Here is a 15270-nt window from a genome sequence, read left to right as displayed (position 1 = left end):
AATCTTAGTAGAAGAAGAAATCGAATGAGATTCTGATTTCCTATTTATAGATTGTTGCAGGCTAATGGGCTGAAACCCAGTTTAACTTAACTTATAGGATAGCCCAACTCGTAGAGTGAATAGTTCACAAGGTGATTTTAAACGTAGGCCCAATCGGGATTGGGTTGAGACTTTGGGCTGTGACATGTTTATTTTGTTATTGGATCTTGTCAACCCAAGACGATTTTTGCCTCCGACAATCAATACTTTGGAAAATTTCATCTCATTATGATATAACGTGTAAATGATGAGATAATATAAAATTTCAGAGTATTTTTTGAAGATAGTATCGATGTAAAAAGGTTTCGGGTAGTGTCACATTATTATTGGTAATGAATTCATTCAGTCACTTGTTAATCTATATATATATATATATATATAAGGTGGTCTTACATCCTTACCTAATAATAATAATGTTTCATTATAAGAACAAGATAGAAAAAAGAAAATAAAAATGGTGGAAGATGATGAAGGCATGTACATGGGTATGTATCAAAGTAATGGTGTGAAGGCAATGTATAATATTAATCCTCCACAATAAGAATAAGTTCGAATTGAGAAAAAGAAGGGGGCCATGGGGGGCACGTGCTCCAACTATATGATATAAATCCACATCCCTTATTTTCTTTCTATTAATGGACGCCAGGTATGCCTTATCCACTTCCCTCTTCGTTATTTCTAAAAAACCTTTGAATTTGAGATGGTTTAGGAAATTTGGAACAGTAATCAACTCGGTGAGAGTCAGGTTCATGTAGGAGTCAGACACCCTGAGTATTTGTCGGTTCCAGTTCTACCTTAAAAATTTGCTCACCCCTAATAAGTATAATAAAAGGCAAATCAAACAGAAATATATATTGATAACAGGGATTATTTCTAGGAGAGGTTTGAATTTGAGACGGTTAATTTAAGTATTAAGATATGATCAAATGGGTGAATATGAAAGTAGTTGAATTAGTTGACTAAACTTGGTCAATTAATTTACTAATGTCTTTCTCCCCCAATATGAACCTGAGAGGATGTTTCATTTAACTTGGTTAAGACCTTGTCAAACAGCTTAATCAAATGGTTAATTATTGGATTAATTAATTGATTAATCAATTGTCTTCATCATTTTGAATTTGATTAGCTATATTCATATGCTAACATAAAAAATTTGGTCTCACAAATTAGAGTTATGCCTACATTCAAAATATTCACGGATTGACCGTCCTCATATTTAGGTTAAAAATACGATTTATCTTTCCATGTTATATATAATTAAATCATAATTGATTAAGCACACGTCATTTTGATACCAATATTAAAACTTAAGTAACTACCTCTAGGTTATCAAATGGTTCGATAGGGACTCTTGGGTGTATTATTCAAAAGATCCTGAGTTAGAGTCTCTTCTTGATTGTTATTAGAGGTAGTTACTGCAACTCTTACCCGTTCGATAGTTTCAAGGCCTCCGGAGATTAACTTAAAATGTGAACAAGATATTGAGAGAAGCCTTGATGATTTCACATGCTGCCTTCACATGTGACAAAGAATGCAAATAGGGGCAATGGCCACCTCTAGCCAGCTTGACTTTCAATCACAGGTTCCTTCATGGATTCATTCATTAATTTTATGCACAAGGACAAGATGCCAACTAACTTAGATTGCTTAATTAATTGGGATCCCAATCCCTAATTACTTGCTATTTTAATTAATTATTTGGCTTGTAAGATAACTAAAAGTCTAAAACTAACACTGAATTAATTATCCTAATATATGTAATTAATTAAGTTACATGCATGTGAGTAGGTTTATCTCTAGAAAATCGCGAATTAATTAAGATACATGCATCAGAGTAGGGTTATCTCAAGAAAATCGCAATTTTTTACGAGGTTTTTTTTTTATTTTTTTATGTAGACATTAGACGTCGGAATTTAGTCTCTCTATATGATCCAACACCGTAGTTTTGAAACATTTTCTAATGCTTAAAAAGTCTTTTATACCATCACAATCAGGTTGTGAATGTATACCCATATATTTATGTAATGTTTTCACATTGGTCGAATGTACATAAATCCTTCAAGTAATTTTTTCTCGAATTCTATTATATATTTTCATAACTACAATACATAAAAAGATCCCTAAATAATGGCACTTTCTTGATCATTACGAAAATTCAATATTTTCTTGGAAGCCAAACATGATTAAATTTCAAAATCCCAGCTGTTATTAATTGAATTTGACTCTAGTAACCCAAGACTAGACTTCTTCTCCCAATATACCGGAACCCTTTAGTTCCATCTGCACCCTTCATCACAACAAGACCGATCAAGATGCTGACATGGACGGCCAAGATTGAATTCTCCAAATGTACCAAAGTTGACTTTCCAATCACCTAGGGTTTTCCCTTTGCCCTTTCACATTCCCTCTCCCAAACACAAAACAAAAAGAGAATCCCTAAAAACAAGCAAACAGTAAATCAAAACGAACAGCTGTCAGTTACAAATTTAATAAAATCTTCAATTAAAACGGGTTTTAAACCTTCCTAATCCGAATTAATTACCTAATTAAAATTAAATTATCATTAAAAACCTTCCACTAGACTTGACCATGGTTACTTAATTAATCCTCCTCTCACAGTAAAACTGTAACCCTAGTCCAACTTCCAACTTCAATTCCCCTATAAATACTCCTCCCCAAAACACTTTAGCTTTTCCATGCTTCGTGCTTCGTTACCCTGCTTTTGCTTTTTCTCGCTTTATGCTTCTCGTTGCTGCGTTTCATGGTGAGTTTCATGATCAATCTCTTTATCACTTTCGTTTTTTCTTACTTTTTTTTTATAACAATGTGAAGAGTTTCATGTTTGAGAGCTTTAATGGAGTCTTCATGGTTTTTTTTTTTTTTTTTCGGCGTTTAAATTTCGTCTTATTATGTCTCTGGTTTCTGTATTTATAGAACTTGTTTTATATTTGTCAGATTTTCTCTATTAATTTTTTTTTTTTTGTTTTTTATATATATTTTTTTCTCTGTGCTTAGATCTGATTTTGTTTCAAGTTACATCTTTGACAATGTGTTTTGATCTAAATTTGTTGAAGGCTTCTTATGATTTAAGTATCTTTAATTTTATTTAACGAATTATTTTGCATGGTTTTGTTTTAGATGCCTAGCGTTAATCCCGATTCATCCGATAAGGATGCGGAGCCGTTTGTGGAAGTTGATCCCACCGGCCGATACGGGCGATACAATGAACTTCTCGGGTCAGGCGCAGTGAAGAAAGTATACCGGGCGTTTGATCAAGAAGAGGGCATTGAAGTTGCATGGAATCAAGTGAAATTGCGAAACTTTTGCGACAATCCGGCGATGATCGAGCGGCTTTACTCGGAAGTCCGGTTGCTCAGAACCCTAATGAACAAGAACATCATCTCCCTGCACAATGTGTGGAGAGATGCAGATCATAACACGTTGAATTTCATCACCGAAGTTTGTACTTCCGGCAACCTGAGAGACTACCGGAAAAAGCACCGGCATGTCTCCATGAAAGCCCTGAAAAAATGGTCTAAACAAATACTCAAGGGCTTGAATTACTTGCACACTCATGAGCCTTGTGTAATTCACAGAGATCTCAATTGCAGCAATGTTTTCGTAAACGGAAACATTGGTCAGGTATGTGTTTTCAGAAACTCTACTTTCACTAGCCCCGTCTGAACTGAACTTGGTTTGTTCCCACACAGGTTAAAATCGGTGATCTGGGTATGGCGGCGATAGTGGGGAAGAACCATTCGGCGCATTCGATTCTCGGTACACCGGAGTTCATGGCGCCAGAGCTTTACGACGAAGATTATACAGAAATGGTGGATATATATTCATTTGGGATGTGTGTTTTGGAGATGGTGACACTTGAAATTCCCTACAGTGAATGTGACAATATTGCAAAGATTTACAAGAAGGTTTCATCTGGGGTGAGGCCGGCGGCTCTGAGCAAGATCAAGGATCAAGAAGTGAAGGATTTCATTGAGAGGTGTCTTGCTCAACCTAGGGCGCGGCCGTCGGCGGCGGAGCTTCTTCATGACCCCTTCTTTGATGGTATTGATGATGACGAAAACGATATATGATAGTGTTTGTTCATGATTAGGTTTCTTTTGAACCAGCTCTGGATTCAATTTCTCTTTTTCTTTCTAGTTTTCTATGATTGAATTGAATTTTCTATAATTAGGATAAGGATTTGAAGTAGTGGGGATGGGAGACTATGAGAATTGCTTGTTGGAGATGATGATGTCATTTGTTTCTAATTGTACATATATGTTTTAAGATATATTATAAGGTTTTAGTTAGATGAAATTTGTGGGTTTTTTTTTTTTTTTTCTTTTTTAAATTTCTTGTGAGTGAAATATTGTATACGATTTTATATACTTGATTTTATCCTATATATGAATATCAAATTTTTTTATCTCTATCCTCTTAACTTCTTGTAGATTTTACAGATCAAAATGAATTCAAAATTTGTGAAAAATATAAGCATCTCGAAGTATACAATATAATCTCTTAATAGTATCAATCTAATCCATTATTCTCTCATAGAATGTATGCCTGTAACCCTAGATAACTTAATATAATCTCGTATTATCAATCTAATCAATTCTCTCATAGTATACAATATAATCTCTTGTAGAATATATATGCTTTAATGATTTGCCTTATGTGATGGTCATAAAAAGATCCTAACTAAATCAAATTTTAATGTTGAATTTTCTTGGATGATATATTTAAATTAGAGGATAGGTATGAGTTGTGATATTTAAAGTAGAGTCAAAGTAAAGGTCGAGAGAGAGAGAGAGATATGAATGTAGAATAAAAGTAAAGTCAAAGAAACGAATTGAATATCGAAAGGGCCGTTAAAACATTTTCTCCATGTTCATATTAATAGACGTGACAACTTTAGAGATTATTAATCAATTCATTTATTATGACTTTGGCCAAATAAAGTTTCATAAATTATGTGTAAAATTAATTAAATATTTTATAATGGAAGGTAAGGTAGGGTTTCAAAAAGAGGCCAGCAGTAGTATTCTTGTCTGGCTGTCACCTTCCATTTAATTTATTGGAAAATTAAAAGTTCTTGCCTCCCATTTCCTAAAGGATATATATATATATATATATATATATCATATAAGTTAGCATCAAACTTTATGAATGTTGCCACATTTATTTATTCAAAAATCTCCTTTTATTATGAAATTGTTGATCTTTGGGTTATCAAAGAGCCATATATGGATATTTATTAGGATTTATAATATTTAATTAAATTTCTTTCCAAGATGAGGGCTGAATAAAGTTTCACCCCCAATCTTTACCTTCATTTTCGAATTCAGACGTAAAAACTTAATCGTGAAAGGGCATTTTTGTCAATTCATAATGTTAGATTAGATTTTCTATCTCTATAATATTATATGTATGATGTGAATTGATAAGATTTCCTTTTCATGGTTAAATTTTAATATTTGAATTAAAAAATATATCAATAATATTGAATGTTTCTAGAACCAAGTGTGAAAGTGTCGTTTTACGATAAATTTGGATCAAAATGTTATTAAGCCTTGAGAAGATTGAATACTTATTGATATAAACCTTATCATTCATTAGCCAAGATATACAACACCACATTAACCATATAATTAGTGAAATTTACCACAAAATTTCGCACTTAATTTCTTTAGAAATTATATATATATATTAAGTTGAAAGGAATATGTAACACAGAGTCCAATTATCATTGTTGTTGATGCAGCGATTTGCACAAACAAAAAGTGAATCTACGCAAAAATTTGTACAAAACCTAAAGATTTGATGCTTGATCAATAGATGCATGATAAACACAAATTAAAACAAGTAATTGCACAAGACAAATGATTTTTAAAGTGGTTCTAATGCTCAATGTAAATCCTACATTCATTGTTCTTGTATTGCTTTTTTTTTTTTCGTTGTGCACAAATATGGCTTACTAAATGAATAATTTTGGATCCCTAATTTGAATAAAAAGTATGTTTATATATTGTTACAAAAACAATCTTGTAATTAAAGTTAACTTAAAAAAACTGATACGTGACGTGAATTCGTGCTTCAGTGATTTACTGCACAATAATTATTATTAAAATCACAATTAAGTATGTGATTATTCTATTATCGGGAGGGATTTGTTAAACATAAAGAAGTAGGGATAGAACTACATTCAAGAGAAAAATATATAATAATTCAAAACTTCCCATTAGTGTTTAATTAATCAAGAAGCCTTCAAATCTAATCATTATAGATTCTAAATTGAATTCTTAATTAGAAAAAAAAAAAAAAAATCCACAGTCTTAATGATTAAGGTGGCTTTGGGAAAATTAATTTAATCTGTGACACAAAATAGATTAAATTCTCGAGGTTGGTGACAGATAATTATCGACAACTTATTCCAATAAATATTAAAATAAATAAAATTATTTTATTCTTAACAGTTGTATATAATATATGTGCATGTGCCCTAGCTTCAAGGCACTTCAAATCTTATTATATAGTTTTAGAGTGTTCATATGTATAGATGTTAATTAATTAATTCTTTACAATTCCAATCAAATGTTGACAGTTTTATATAGTTTAAGTGGGTTGATTTATAAGTTTGATTTTGTATTTTTAAAATTTAAAAATATGTTAATTATTATTCTCTAAAACTAAAAGTAGTACCTAAGACCATCTCCAACCCATTGCACCAAATTGGTGCAAATTTTGGTGCAAAACACTATTCCATCTCTAACTTACAACATCAAATATTACACCAAAAAGAATATTCTTTAGAATATTCTTTTTTTCTTTTATGGATAATTTTCTCTATTTTAGCTTTTACGTTGATTTAATTTCCATTTAATCTATGATCATTATAGACAATAATTATTTTGTTTTTTGGGTTAAATTTTGAATTATATGCATGTATACTTTCTTCGTATGAAAGCTGTTTACATTAAAGCCAGAATGTGATATGTATTAATTGAAAATTTGAAATATAATTTCATAAGTTTATTGTTAAATTTTACAAAATTTTGACGATAAATATATAAGACAAGATAAACGTTAAGTAAATTATGAATATATAATAGTAAATCCCAATGAATAATAATATATATCGTCATTTAAATCACCGATATACTTATATTAGTCAATAATTAGTTAAAGAAATAAGAATCATAAGATGTTTTCACAACATTAAAATTGAGACATTAATTCTCTGTGATATAATATGAAACAAAAACACTCTTATAGTTTTGGAAATAATAAAAATCCTTTTATCATTAAGAGGGTGTTATAGAGATATATTACATTAACGGAAAGAAAGATAACTTTGAAGATTACTGAGAATGTTTAGAAAATATGTTTGATTGATTTGATTGATTCGAATAAAAGGGCGCTGGTGAGGCTTTTTTTTACCATGGATCACATATCCATGGTAAAAAAAAGGCCAGATCTGGCTGTTTCACAACCAAATCTATGGTCATTTCATGGCCAGGTCTTTGGTCATGAAACAGCCACCATTTCACGGCCAAAGACCTGGCCATTTCACGACCATAAGTCTGGTCATTTCACGGCCAGATCTGTGGTACTACCGATGTCACAGCTAAATCTGTGGCATTGTCAGCGACCGCTAGCGATGGTGGCTGGTTGTTGGCAGTGGCTTGTGGTGGGTAAGGGTCTTTTTGTTAAGTTTAAAACGTTTTTGATTGCTAGGGTGTTTTTGCTAAATCTGAAAAGTAGGGGGGTTAAAAAAAGTTATTTAAAAAATAATAATAAAAAATATTGTTATATTAATATTTAAAAAGGTAGGCAATTTAGTAATATATATAACATACCCACCCATTTATCCTCCCAACCAAATATATTGTTCACCAATTTATTTGAAGCAATGAAACACATTTTCTAAACATTCCCAGTAATCTTTAAGGTGATATTTTTTTTTTTTTGTTAATATAATATACCCCTATAATAAAACATTATATGATCAAACGCCCCGTAACATTATAAATTTTAACAACTCCTTAACAGTTCATTAACGGCAAAAAAAATCTCTATTGATTCGGAAACCTAAGAAATTTTTTTGTTGGTTGACATGATTCAGTTTGGACCTGTATTGTACTGTTAATTAACAATTGAGGTACTGGTAACAAATTTTTTGGTATTAAATTCAAACAAAGCAGAAGATTTATTGTATGTTTAATTAATAATTTATTAATTTCCATCGTCACTTAACTTGATTACATCTCTGTATATAATGAAGCTTCAACAATGTCTATTCCCTGCATAAACATTTCCTTCACTGATAAAATAATTACAACCAAACAAAAAACACAGATGTCAACTTTGGAACCACCATTTTTATATGATCTCACAAGCTCCAAAAACCCTACATTGATTTCCTCTAATTCCTTGTCGTATAACTCTTATTGCCATCCAAAAAAAAGGTTAATCCAAGAATTATCGTGTACGAGGAAAACTTCATGCTTGAACTCTCTTTTGTAATTTTTTTTTTAACCGATAGTAAAAAAGAAAAAGAGGATCTAAGTTTATATGGTCTCCCGCATTCAAATCCCCACAACCTTTAATAAAGATGGCCACTGAAGCTTGTACCTGATCGATAGTTTTACGGTTCGAGAAAAATAGTCAAGGTACGTACAAATTGGCCCAGACATCTGCAGTAATAAAAACAAAAAAAAATCTATTAATAACAAAATTTTGTAAACTCCAATTCACGTCTCGTACATATGAGTTAATTCTTGTTAACGACAGTTTTAGTTTCGAATAAAAAAAACAAAGGATGTCCCCTAGCAAGATTGGCAAATGATATTTGAAAGTATGGCAATACATTGCATTGAATATAACGAGCGACTGTATTTTTTATAATGCTAAAGAATATAACCGTACCAGAACTTTGTAATATGCGACAGAAATAATGTCCTCATCTGCTATACATATCAAAACACACCAAGATGTTCTAACATTATCCTGTCACATTTTCAATCAACATTTTTAAAACTTTTCAAAAACAACCCCCCCTGTGATGAACCAAAGATTGTAATACAAAGTAATAGAGACTAGCAATATGCATAGCATGAGAGGAGGTTCCAGGCTGCAGCTTCTGGAGGGACTAATACGCGTCGTCGCGGCTCTTCATCTATTGATTGCAGCGGCGGTTTCTGTAGGAGGTGAGTCGACAGAATCCGAATCTTTTTACGGTTTCCTTCGAGCTGTTGATCCTCCAAATGTGCTCAAAATTGACTGGAATGGGCTGCTGCCACATCCATGCTCACATATGTTTAAGGGCACTGTAAAGTGCAATGTGCAGGCTGGTGCCGTAACAGAAATAAGACTTGAAAGATTGAGCCTGAGTGGGAGAATTGATGGAGAGTCTCTTTGTAATCTTCAAAAACTTCAAGTTCTGAGCTTAGCAACCAATTTTGTTCATGGAAGTATTCCTGATTCGATCTCAAACTGCGCGGCGCTGACATATCTAAACCTTAGGAGCAATCTTTTGAGTGGGAGAGTTCCTTTTGCTCTAAGCAAGATGAAAAACCTGAGGAGCTTGGACATCTCTAACAATTACTTTTCTGGGGTGAGTCCTTATTTTCGGAAAGATGTCGAGAATTTATATGCACACGCCTCGGAAGCAAGTATTCCGCAGCCCGCAGTATCAATTACTAACCATCCTGTTGATCAAAGAGATGAGCCTTGGTATAGGAGCTGGACACAAATCTTACCACTAGTAATTGGAATTTCTTTCTGCATATTGTTCACATACTTTGTGGGGAAGAAATCTGCTAAATTAACTAGAGAAAGGGAAATTCTTAAGGCCCTTCAGGCTTCTCCTCCCCGGACACCTCCTGTGATGTTCACAGAGGAAGTGAAGCTAGAGGAAAGGTGTTCAGAGCTCGTGTTCTTCGTTGAGGAACATGAAAGGTTCAAATTGGAGGATCTGCTTGAAGCCACAGCTGACTTGAGAAGCCAGACCATTACAAGCAGCCTTTACAAGGTAATACTCAAGAACAGTGTGATTTATGCTGTCAAAAGATTTAAGAACTTGCAGGTTTCCTTTGAGGAGTTCGGTCGAACAATGAGGCAAATAGGAAACTTAAAGCATCCAAACATTCTGCCTCTTGTTGGTTTCAATTCCACCAATGAAGAAAAACTTCTAATCTACAAGTACCAAAGCAATGGCAGCCTACTAAATCTCATGGAGAGTAAGTTGAGAGTGTCAAATCAAACATTTCTTCAATTTGGCATGTCATCCAGACCCAGAATCAGAACAAGTTAGATCATTTAGCTTGAGTACACAATTGCAGCAGCATACATCTGCATACAACACATAAACACGCACACGCACACAATTACAAAACACAACACATCGAATACAAGCCATTTCTAGGCCTGCACACAATCACAGACATGGTAAATTCACAGGTGCTTGATCAAATTTTTGTTGAAAACAATGTTTAATGTGCAGATTACATTGAGGGTAAGAAGGATTTTCCATGGAGGTTGAGGCTGTCAATAGCGAGTGGCATTGCAAAGGGCTTGGACTACATATATCAAAGGTCTCATTACCAGGAAACCATCCCTCATGGGAACCTGAAGCTCTCAAATATTCTGTTAGATGAAAATGAGGATCCACTGATAAGTGAATATGGCCTTTCAAAATTTATAGACTTGAAGAGGAATTATTTGTTTCCATCAAATGGCTACATGGCCCCTGAGAAAACTCAATGCGAACAAGGTGATGTGTTCAGCTTTGGCATAATTCTTCTGGAGTTACTTACAGGAAAAACTGTGGAAAAAAGTGGAACAGACCTCCCCAAATGGGTCAGGGCCATGGTTAGGGAGGAATGGACTGGTGAAGTCTTCGACAAGGAGGTGAGCAAATCGGGGAAGCAGTATGCATTTCCTCTGCTGAATGTTGCCCTGAAATGTGTATCGCATTCTCCCGATAATCGGCCGACAATTGCAGAGGTTCTGGAGAGGATTTCAGTGGTTGTGAATGCGAATGAAGACCGTCATGAACATGAACATGAGCATGAACTTTCAAATTCATCTTATTCTTCATTGGATTCTACCCATCAGGATTTGCTTCACACTGTGATTCCTGAAACCGACACTCCAGGATCAAATTATTAGAGTTATGGTAACTTTTTTCTGCATGAAGCAGGAACCAATTTGCTTGCTAGAACAATAATAAAACACATCTCTTTTAGGCCAACACTTGCAGTGTCAGTGTGGCCTCAAGCCAATGTACAGATGAAGCAGAGTGTACTATGGATACAATAAAAATCTTATATCCATCATCTTTTTACTCTATATCTCAACTGATATGATTGTTAATATGAACACAGTTGTTATAATCAATAATAAGTTATGTTACTCTTATATAGTTGCATTTGTATTGGATAAGACTACACTTACCAATTCTGCATACCGAATGGACATCAAAACTAACGTGTAATACGACTTGCCACACCATACTCCACGTGAGTCGAGATGTCCATTCAGTATGTAGAATCTGTAAGTTTAATATTTCCCCTTCGTATTAAGTAAATGATGGAGAAATCTTTGTATAAACCAAATTAAGTATTTTTTTCACAGGAGATTGCAGAATTATATATTGGGCCAAGGATTTAATTCAACATTTTTTTTTCTGGGAAAATTACTGTTAGATAATAATGAGTTCTTGAAAAGGCCAAACAAACCTTTGTAATTAGATTTAGCTTAAAAAATAGATTATAGATATTCCCAAATTAGATGGGTTAAGATAAGGTACCCACCAAGAGATAGAATCAAAATCACCTTTGAAATTTATCACATACAGAAGAAAACCCTTTAAATAGAAGGCAACTAAATTATTGCTTGAGAAATCCTCATTTATCTGATCTTGACTGGTTAGCTTTAATGGCTAAATGGGACCTCTCTCTTTCACTCTCAGCCATCTAGGTGACTGGTGACTTAACATGTTATTAATCTTGGTGTGTCAACATCAAAACAATGAAGATATTGATTAATTAATTAATGGTGATTAAGCTATTTAAGATTTTTTTTAGGACCTAAGATTTGCCAAGTTGAACACAATGAACTACTTCTAGGATAGAAAAATTCTTGCTGTCTCATGATCAATCTGTCTAATCATCTCACAGAATTGATTGAGTGGTGCTTGCTGTTTTGACCATTGTTATTACTTATTTAAAAGACTTATTCCCTTCTTCCTTCTTTCTTTCTTTTTTTTTTTTTTTTTTTTGGTAAAAGTAATTAGACTTTTTCTTTTAAGATTTTGTCGAGATTGTTTCAAAAGAGTCAAGTCACGAATCTCTTTTATTAAGTAGACGTGTTTTGAGTGAGGATATTGCATAAAACTTTAGAGCAAATTTATGTAGAACGCATATGAGTTAATTCTTGTTAACGACAGTTTTAGTTTCGAATAAAAAAAACAAAGGATGTCCCCTAGCAAGATTGGCAAATGATATTTGAAAGTATGGCAATACATTGCATTGGACTTAACGGCGACCGTATTTTTTATAATGCTAAAGAATATAACCGTACCAGAACTTTGTAATATGCGATAGAAATAATGTCTTCATCTGCTATACATATCAAAACACACCAAGATGTTCTAACATTATCCTGTCACATTTTCAATCAACATTTTTAAAACTTTTCAAAAACAACCCCCCCTGTGATGAACCAAAGATTGTAATACAAAGTAATAGAGACTAGCAATATGCATAGCATGAGAGGAGGTTCCAGGCTGCAGCTTCTGGAGGGACTAATACGCGTCGTCGCGGCTCTTCATCTATTGATTGCAGCGGCGGTTTCTGTAGGAGGTGAGTCGACAGAATCCGAATCTTTTTACGGTTTCCTTCGAGCTGTTGATCCTCCAAATGTGCTCAAAATTGACTGGAATGGGCTGCTGCCACATCCATGCTCACATATGTTTAAGGGCACTGTAAAGTGCAATGTGCAGGCTGGTGCCGTAACAGAAATAAGACTTGAAAGATTGAGCCTGAGTGGGAGAATTGATGGAGAGTCTCTTTGTAATCTTCAAAAACTTCAAGTTCTGAGCTTAGCAACCAATTTTGTTCATGGAAGTATTCCTGATTCGATCTCAAACTGCGCGGCGCTGACATATCTAAACCTTAGGAGCAATCTTTTGAGTGGGAGAGTTCCTTTTGCTCTAAGCAAGATGAAAAACCTGAGGAGCTTGGACATCTCTAACAATTACTTTTCTGGGGTGAGTCCTTATTTTCGGAAAGATGTCGAGAATTTATATGCACACGCCTCGGAAGCAAGTATTCCGCAGCCCGCAGTATCAATTACTAACCATCCTGTTGATCAAAGAGATGAGCCTTGGTATAGGAGCTGGACACAAATCTTACCACTAGTAATTGGAATTTCTTTCTGCATATTGTTCACATACTTTGTGGGGAAGAAATCTGCTAAATTAACTAGAGAAAGGGAAATTCTTAAGGCCCTTCAGGCTTCTCCTCCCCGGACACCTCCTGTGATGTTCACAGAGGAAGTGAAGCTAGAGGAAAGGTGTTCAGAGCTCGTGTTCTTCGTTGAGGAACATGAAAGGTTCAAATTGGAGGATCTGCTTGAAGCCACAGCTGACTTGAGAAGCCAGACCATTACAAGCAGCCTTTACAAGGTAATACTCAAGAACAGTGTGATTTATGCTGTCAAAAGATTTAAGAACTTGCAGGTTTCCTTTGAGGAGTTCGGTCGAACAATGAGGCAAATAGGAAACTTAAAGCATCCAAACATTCTGCCTCTTGTTGGTTTCAATTCCACCAATGAAGAAAAACTTCTAATCTACAAGTACCAAAGCAATGGCAGCCTACTAAATCTCATGGAGAGTAAGTTGAGAGTGTCAAATCAAACATTTCTTCAACTTGGCATGTCATCCAGACCCAGAATCAGAACAAGTTAGATCATTTAGCTTGAGTACACAATTGCAGCAGCATACATCTGCATACAACACATAAACACGCACACGCACTCAATTACAAAACACAACACATCGAATACAAGCCATTTCTAGGCCTGCACACAATCACAGACATGGTAAATTCACAGGTGCTTGATCAAATTTTTGTTGAAAACGATGTTTAATGTGCAGATTACATTGAGGGTAAGAAGGATTTTCCATGGAGGTTGAGGCTGTCAATAGCGAGTGGCATTGCAAAGGGCTTGGACTACATGTATCAAAGGTCTCATTACCAGGAAACCATCCCTCATGGGAACCTGAAGCTCTCAAATATTTTGTTAGATGAAAATGAGGATCCACTGATAAGTGAATATGGCCTTTCAAAATTTATAGACTTGAAGAGGAATTATTTGTTTCCATCAAATGGCTACATGGCCCCTGAGAAAACTCAATGCGAACAAGGTGATGTGTTCAGCTTTGGCATAATTCTTCTGGAGTTACTTACAGGAAAAACTGTGGAAAAAAGTGGAACAGACCTCCCCAAATGGGTCAGGGCCATGGTTAGGGAGGAATGGACTGGTGAAGTCTTCGACAAGGAGGTGAGCAAATCGGGGAAGCAGTATGCATTTCCTCTGCTGAATGTTGCCCTGAAATGTGTATCGCATTCTCCCGATAATCGGCCGACAATTGCAGAGGTTCTGGAGAGGATTTCAGTGGTTGTGAATGCGAATGAAGACCGTCATGAACATGAACATGAGCATGAACTTTCAAATTCATCTTATTCTTCATTGGATTCTACCCATCAGGATTTGCTTCACACTGTGATTCCTGAAACCGACACTCCAGGATCAAATTATTAGAGTTATGGTAACTTTTTTCTGCATGAAGCAGGAACCAATTTGCTTGCTAGAACAATAATAAAACACATCTCTTTTAGGCCAACACTTGCAGTGTCAGTGTGGCCTCAAGCCAATGTACAGATGAAGCAGAGTGTACTATGGATACAATAAAAATCTTATATCCATCATCTTTTTACTCTATATCTCAACTGATATGATTGTTAATATGAACACAGTTGTTATAATCAATAATAAGTTATGTTACTCTTATATAGTTGCATTTGTATTGGATAAGACTACACTTACCAATTCTGCATACCGAATGGACATCAAAACTAACGTGTAATACGACTTGCCACACCATACTCCACGTGAGTCGAGATGTCCATTCAGTATGTAGAATCTGTAAGTTTAATATTTCCC

General features: G+C 34.5%; 3 protein-coding genes across 3 annotated transcripts; all 3 read left to right on the top strand.

Moving 5' to 3' along the window:
- The first annotated feature begins 2712 nt into the window (after window positions 1–2712).
- On the top strand, window positions 2713–4312 carry LOC116111266 (probable serine/threonine-protein kinase WNK11). The gene is made up of 3 exons (XM_031397462.1): window positions 2713–2803; window positions 3178–3681; window positions 3750–4312. Exons 1-3 carry the CDS (start codon window positions 2801–2803, stop codon window positions 4128–4130), a joined length of 888 nt encoding a protein of 295 aa, XP_031253322.1. The 5' UTR covers window positions 2713–2800; the 3' UTR covers window positions 4131–4312.
- A 4775-nt stretch (window positions 4313–9087) lies between these two features.
- LOC116111319 (probable leucine-rich repeat receptor-like protein kinase At5g05160) lies at window positions 9088–11383 on the top strand. Its single transcript, XM_031397516.1, has 2 exons — window positions 9088–10280; window positions 10544–11383. Exons 1-2 carry the CDS (start codon window positions 9146–9148, stop codon window positions 11209–11211), a joined length of 1803 nt encoding a protein of 600 aa, XP_031253376.1. The 5' UTR covers window positions 9088–9145; the 3' UTR covers window positions 11212–11383.
- Window positions 11384–12744: 1361 nt separating this feature from the next.
- On the top strand, window positions 12745–15040 carry LOC116111312 (probable leucine-rich repeat receptor-like protein kinase At5g05160). The gene is made up of 2 exons (XM_031397509.1): window positions 12745–13937; window positions 14201–15040. Exons 1-2 carry the CDS (start codon window positions 12803–12805, stop codon window positions 14866–14868), a joined length of 1803 nt encoding a protein of 600 aa, XP_031253369.1. The 5' UTR covers window positions 12745–12802; the 3' UTR covers window positions 14869–15040.
- Window positions 15041–15270: the final 230 nt, after the last annotated feature.

Source organism: Pistacia vera, unplaced genomic scaffold (genome assembly GCF_008641045.1).
Source record: "Pistacia vera cultivar Batoury unplaced genomic scaffold, PisVer_v2 Contig630, whole genome shotgun sequence".
NCBI lineage: Eukaryota > Viridiplantae > Streptophyta > Magnoliopsida > Sapindales > Anacardiaceae > Pistacia > Pistacia vera.
Note: the sequence above shows the minus strand (reverse complement) of the source record. Positions and strands in the feature narration are given on the sequence as shown.